This window comes from Centruroides sculpturatus, unplaced genomic scaffold (assembly GCF_000671375.1).
Source record: "Centruroides sculpturatus isolate CEXI.00-Female unplaced genomic scaffold, Cexi_2.0 scaffold32, whole genome shotgun sequence".
NCBI lineage: Eukaryota > Metazoa > Arthropoda > Arachnida > Scorpiones > Buthidae > Centruroides > Centruroides sculpturatus.
Window position 1 is genome coordinate 430,221 of NW_019384445.1, and position 7,371 is coordinate 437,591.

Below are 7,371 nucleotides of genomic sequence, written 5' to 3' on the forward strand. Positions count from 1 at the left end.
CTTTCTTCTCTTACTTTCCTTGACATCTCATTGGGAATGCTACCTTCTAGCCCTACTATTCCCAAAGTTGATGGAGCATATCTGGTCATGTCCTATCCTGTTGTTTTGCTAAACAGTGGCAGGGTAAAAGACTTTACAGCAATGTTTTGATCAGATGGGACAAATTGTAGACTCAGAAATATTTGGTAGGCCAAAAAAGGAAATAAGACACAAAGAAAAAAACAATGTACAGTGATACCTCGGTTTTCGTCGATAATATCCGAAACCGACGAAAACGGAGACATTATTTCCATACGAATCAATGTAAATACAATTAATTTGTTCTAGACACTCCAAAATACATACCAGAAACACATTTTATAGAGAATAAATAGTGTTTAATACTAAAAAAATAAGAAATTAATATAAAATGAGTATAAAAGACTAATATGGTGCCCATCGAAACAGGATTGCCATCTAACTGCTCTTGATTGGTCCAAATTAATAATAACTGTTCGGCATCTTCAATCGTTTGCGATCTGTTTCGTTAGCACATTCACTCCTTACGCTACATTAGCCTCCTTTATTGCTTCCTTTTTTTGCCACAATGGAACTTATCGTGTACTAGCCAGTGTTCCGCAACCTTTTTCTACTTGCGGCACACCAACATGTTAGTCCCCTCAAAAACGTATGATATGATACTATTAATAGAATTACGTAATGCCACTAACCTTTGTAATGTTATTAAACAGACATCAACACCTTTGAGCAAGTTTTTTTTTACATATAATTTTTTAGAATACATAAAAATGCTTGGCTTGTAATAAAAAAAAAATCATCTTATTTCATCAGTGCTGCGGCAGAGAATGAAATACAAGCATAAGAAACACAACAACTGTGATAAAAATATATAAATAAAACTTGACATTAACAGAATATGTAAAAGTTCACTTCACACCTTTCACCATCTGACGGCACACCGGTTGCGGAACACTGTACTAGCCGACTGGGGTGGAAATGTCAGGACAATCGAGAGATCAACACTGTCGTGCGGGAGTGAAATGATTCACTGAAGCAGACTTTCCGTCGTAAACCATTTAATAAATATAAAAATGTCTGTTACAGCAACTCCTTAAAAAGGCGTAACACCTGTCCAACGTTGGGAAACAAGTCCGTACAAAAAAGGTTCAACTGTTCTGACTCGTTTTTCTTCCGAGGATGAAGGTGTGAAGAGCGACGGCCCTGGGGCGCACAGCACGACTTGGAGAGATGTCTTCTTGCGACCAGGGGACCTATTCTAAGCTCTTCCGATAACTCAACGAGAGCGATACACAAGATATTCGATAAGTGCTCTTAGCGAAAGGCAGTTAACGAACCTTAAACAAATCGCTATTTTGTGCTCCATGTTAAGTGGATTTCGCTACGGGTAGTCGGTCGAGATGCTGGTTAATTTTATAGAAGACAACCCTAAATTAATGTGGGGGAAGTTAGACGCTTTCTTTATCGTAAAAGATCACCAGAAATTGTGGCAAGAAATAGCCGAGTCGGCTCACAAAAAGACCCAGAAAGATGGAGAAAAGTAACTGAGAGCTTAGAATATATATATGACATATGCGAATGAAACCTATTTCAGAAATAAAGTTCACGCTATAGCTACTTACTTTAAATTTTAACAAGAAAGCAATTACATTATTCATAAATAGTTAAGGTAATTATTTAATTATTCTTAAGCAATACAACAATATAGTTTACTAGCTGTTACTCGCGGCTTTGCCGGCGCGGATTTTGCAAGCAAACCTCATTTATATTCAGTATTTCAACAACCATAGTAATTGTTATATAACACCTACCGCTGAGAATGATGAGAATTGCCGAGAATCAAACGAACTATTTTTCAATTTGGTCAATTTTCTGGAACGTTTACAATTGTTCTATAATCGAATCAATATGCAATAACAAATTCGAATTTAAAACGGTTCGAACATTTTTTAAATCGAAATAGATAAAAATATTTATAACAATGTCTGAAATGTTATTAATTTAATACACCTAAGTACTCGATGAAGACTAAATCCTCTTCCTCTCCCCCCGCGGGGGAATTTCGAAAAATCCCTTTTTAGTGAGCGTTTCCGTGACGTACCGTAACTGCCTACCAAATTTCACCTCTAGGTTAAGCGGTCTGCTCTGGGCGATGATGAATCAGTGAGTGAGTCATTCAGTCAGGACAAGCAATTTTATATACAGTAGAGCGTCGATTTTCCGAATCAATTGGGACTGGGGTTGTCCGGATAAGTGATATTTCGGATAACTGATTTACGTACTAAAAAATAGTTTAACGTATCCGATGTCGAAATTTTTATCCGTTGCGTGTCGCTTCGCGTTGAATTTTCGTCGATGTTAAGCCTAACAAAGACTATTGTATCGTTAAAAAGTATTTTTTTTATTTTGTATAAACAAAATAAATATATTGAAAAATATAAAAATATTAAAAAATTATACTTCAGATGTTAATTTAGTATCAAAAACGTAAATATATTTGAGTAGCCCAAGACATAGCCAAAGATTGAAGTGCCACAGCACTAGCGAAAATTTAAATTTGCCGAATGGAATTCTTTCGGATGATTGACTTTCGGAAAATCGACGCTCTACTGTATTTAGATTAACTCTCTCTCCAATAGCTCGTGAAGTAAAATCGTTCTTACACCAAAAGACGCCATGTTGTTTACACTTTTCGTTACGTTCCTAGCGGCAGCTCGAGGGGTTTTTTAACTCTCAGCCCATTATGAGTTCGGCCACCCGGCGACCCCATTGTGGGCCCACAATGGGGCCGCCGGGTGGTGAGTAGAGTTGCCACCTTTTCAAAATCGCTGACCCGGAGGGCAGGTGAGGTTTATTCGAACAGAAGTTCCTGACGCATGCGCAATGTCATTTTGCAATGCGAAGAATAATTTGCAGTACATGTCGGTTCTAAATCAGTTACAGTTAGCGACTAGGGAGACTTGGATAGGAGTAACACAAGTGACCTAACTCTATTGGATATTGGAGGTGTATATGATTACGAATGAATAGTACAAGCAGAAAGCAGCACTGCGCCTATGCCAACGACTACCACATTAGTAATTCGGTACACGGGGGAAGAAATATATGCGACGGTTTGCATATAATTTTGTACATATTCATTTCAACTTGCACAACCCGGAGAAATATTAACCCTGGAGCCCGGAGATAACTCACTCAATCCCGGAGTCTCCGGGTCAAACCCGGACAGGTGGCAACCCTAGACTGGTGAGGGACGGAGTCCGACATATCCAAACGGACCATTCCCCGAAGAATTCCTGGGGATTTTTCGACCCGTTCGGATTAGAACCCAGGTCCCCCAGAGCGGTAGGCTGCCACCTTGGCCGCTGCAGCTCGAGGGTAATCGATAACGAAAGCTTAGTTATCGCACGTGGTTATCCGGACCGAAAACGAAACGTACGGCTCGGAATAGCATTTTCACAGTTGATTAAACGCGAATCACGTGGTTCCGATAGAAACTGGTTTTTATCCTATTCGTTAGCTTAACAATACTACTCAGAATAGGTCCCCAGGTGGACCAGGGCGAAACTTAACGGCACCGATGAGTGAAGACGTCCCCGGACGTCGAGCTTGAATGAACGTCTGGATTACAAGAATCCAGGAGGAGAACACTACGAAACAAGAACGTCGTGTCCTTGATTCGCGCAGTTTTATAAGTTTTTCCCCTAAAGCCGTCTTTTCATTGGTCTCTTCTGGTCACCTGGTGACAATTCGAAACCGATCGAAGGGCGCGGGAGAGGTCAGTTTTGCGACTAAATACGATTCCTCTCCAGTCACGTTTCTCTCGACTTTAATTTTTTCTATTGTTTTAATAAAAAACTTTTATTGTTCAATCAGGACAAAGAGGGTACGTTCGTAAAGTCGAACGAGTTAAACGCGTTAGTAACGAATCGTTCGAAAAGTAGTAGTCTCGCTTAATGCGCCTGCTCTGCGGTGATGACACGAAGGAAAGCGTTAGTTCACTTCGTTAAGAAAATGGCGCCCGATGATATCGATGTATTTAAACTGTGAATTAAAAGGTGAAATGATTGAAATAACTGTCCACTCGAAGCAATCTTAAGAAAAATATTTCGGATAAGGCTGCACTAGCAACATTCGTATCTTCGATTTTAGAAACAGCCATTTAGTTATAAACGAAATAAGAATAACGATGACGTCATTCTCGTGTAACTCGTTCGACTTTACGAACGTACCCTAAATCTCCCTATTCGTGTCTGAAAATGGAGTTGTTCATTTCTTGATAGAGTGGTCACCTTCGGACCTTCAAAGCGGCTTCCATCTGGTACTCGCACAGGATCGATTTCTCAGCACCCGAAATAATTACGAAAAAATTGTTTTCCTAGGCAAAGTTATAAGAATTTCTTTAAAGAGGTTGCCGAAATATAAGCATTCGAAATGTGTAAAAATCGCCAAAAAAAAGAGGTCTCTTCTTGTTCATCCGGCACTGCGCAGACACTTGTAGAGAAAAAACTGCCGGGTCTAGAAGGCTCAAATTTTAAACGTAAGCCTTTCTCGTTACCTGTGAGGTGCCCGCCTAACTTCCGGGTCGATAGGTCAAAGTTTACGGGGATTTCTCGTACATCTAATTCAGTTTTACGGCTTGATTTTATGCTGATTTGGATACGATTTCCGAAACGCCGTTCTAAGTGTCCGACTGTCAACCGAGACTGGCACCGTTAATTTCCATTGGTCGTTGGCTGGCACGTGGTGTGGATTCGTTAGGCTACGTCGTACAGTACGTGGCAGCGTCCAGCGATCGCCAAGTGGGGGACAAACGGACAAGCAAATGTGGGCATTTGCAGTAACCGCGTTTAACGTGCATCGACTAGCAGATGACGCTTATACACGCCTGCAGGAAGCAGCTAACAACGAAAAAAATGGCTGATTTTGTAAATGAATGACAAAATAAACAAATTGTATGTATGCTGTATGTCCAGTACTTTAATTAATAATCTACGTAATTTAATCATTTCTGATTTTGTAAAACGTAACGTTTTACAAATGAAACTTTTTTTATCTTATTATTCTAAGATTCTTTATATTTGTTAGTGATAATAATTACCTGTCGAATTTACCGTTTTAATGCTTGTCATATTTTCCGTAGCAAGTATTCGACCAAGTCGTCTCACCGCCATTTTGTAAATAATACGAGTCGCTCGCGCGTACAAAGATTTTTTTGCCCGCGGTCGCCACGTAGGACATAGCCTAAGGCGGCGACTGAAGGTAAAACACTCGTTTTTCACCAATGCTTGTTATAGAAAAGATGACAAGCATTAAAAACGTTAAATTTTTAAGATAGATGCACAACAAATATAAAGAATCTTCATAGAATAAGTTTTAAAAAAGTTTTATTTCTAAAATGTTGCATTTACAAAATCAGAAATTATTAAAATATATACATGTATATACAATTTATCAGTGGCATGCCGTGACATTTGATGATAGGAAAGCTGTTTCTGTAAGAAGCCGACTTCCAGGGGCAAGCAGTTAATTGCGCGTCAGTGAGGGTCTAGGGTCCATTCGTATTCGTTTGTTCGTTAATTAACCGGTTGAAGACTGGTGATCAACTCATTGATTAGTGACCACTCGTCAGAAGAGAATTTAGTGTCTGAGCCAGTGTCTATTGAGGCTTTATCAATGCAAACTTTTACACTGTAGAAACGTTCCAGCATGTTGAGGAGACTGTTCCACCTAGTGCGGCAGTCAAGAATGAAGCTCAGTTCTTTGCCCTTCGCTTCTTTTACATATTTTTGCAAAAACATATCATCTTTGGTTGGTGATTTTTTAAAAGTCTTAACAACTTTTCGCACTCTTTTAAGAAGTTCACTGTATCGCGGAATCACGTCCGGTTCAGTCGGTGTCGGTTCAATGACTATTTCTAAGCCTTCATTGGTCTCAGTGTCTTCGTCATCATATTCATCACTTTCATCTATCTCTGTGTGTTCTACTTCTTTTTTATCTTTCTTTTTATACAAATCGTCTACCACAGCTAACTGGATTCCATGTGCAAAGCACAGTTGCTGATAGCAAGGCAAGAGTCTACCAACTTTCACCATAAAGCTTGTGCCATCAGTAGTGATACCAATGGTGTCGGTTTCAAAGTTTAAACCAAATGTTTTCAACCGTTCTGATACTAATTCAATGCAATGTTCGGCAGTGCAGGATCCACGAATTCTGATCAAGCCAAGATTAAAATGAGTCTCTTTATGGTGCACGTTGAGATTTATGTATCTATGATTTTTTTGTGATGTCCACTCATCAAAGCTTAACGAAAATCTTTGACCCTTTTCTTTTAAATTTGCGAATTTTTTTATTAAATCCGCTTCGATAGTTTTAGCATAATTGGTAATCATTGACCTTATGGTGTTGGGAGAAGTTGGCAATTGGAATCCATTTCTTGCGAACAAACATCTTAAATCGGAAGATGTACAAAATGAACTCAGTGTAAAACCATCTTTGCACACCATCCTTGTAACCATGGCTTCCATCGAATTTTCTTTTACGAAATAGGCATTAATACTCTTCTTAGCCTTTTTGTTTAGTATAATACCTACTTCCTGATCATCGACATTTTTTGATGTAGATGCTATTGCTGTGGGAACTATATCTGTATTACCAAGTGGTAATTTGCTGTTTGCAGAATTAACGTTGACGCAGTGTATCTTTTGTAATGGCCTTTTAAGCCTGTCGTTGAACGGTTACTAATCAGCAAAGTTTTTGAACATAATAAGCACTTTGCACTTCGACTATTATCCAATTTTTTTAAATAGTCCCACTAGTTTTTTTTTATCATCATTCTCACCACATTTCTCTTGCTGACTTGGCTTTGTAAAAGACATTATTCAGTACGAATTCGAATTTTAGTTATATTATTATTATGTAACTGTGAACTGACTGAACTGGCTTGATATCTGAAAAAATAAATTTAAAAATTTTGATTTATAAACATACATACTACATACCTAATAAATTTTATCGCCAAGGAGCTGAAGCAGCACTAAACTAACCAAGTTTTATCCAAATCGTTAGAGCCGTTTTTGTGGTAAATAATTCAATTTTCATTTAAGATCATGTAGCTTGTCACAAACGCCCCCTGACATTTTTTTAGTCGCAATTTTTCCGAAATTTTTCAAAAAATTTAAAAAAATTCAAATTCTCTAATTTCTTCGAGCTGCGAAAAATGCAATAAATAACGTTTTTATTGCGCACCGAGTTTATTCAGGAAAAAAAGTCAAAAAAGTGCTGGTCTCTCGCAGCTGAAGCGGCGTTCCGTCACGTGATTCATTGACGTCACAACCGACCGTAAATTAGAAT

General features: G+C 38.6%; 1 protein-coding gene across 1 annotated transcript; it reads right to left on the reverse strand.

Moving 5' to 3' along the window:
- Window positions 1-5,487: 5,487 nt before the first annotated feature.
- Window positions 5,488-7,081, reverse strand: LOC111620341. The gene is made up of 2 exons (XM_023362256.1): window positions 7,065-7,081; window positions 5,488-6,968 (listed from the first exon to the last, which is right to left on the reverse strand). Exon 2 carries the CDS (start codon window positions 6,543-6,545, stop codon window positions 5,595-5,597), a length of 951 nt encoding a protein of 316 aa, XP_023218024.1. The 5' UTR covers window positions 6,546-6,968; window positions 7,065-7,081; the 3' UTR covers window positions 5,488-5,594.
- Between the last annotated feature and the right edge of the window lie 290 nt (window positions 7,082-7,371).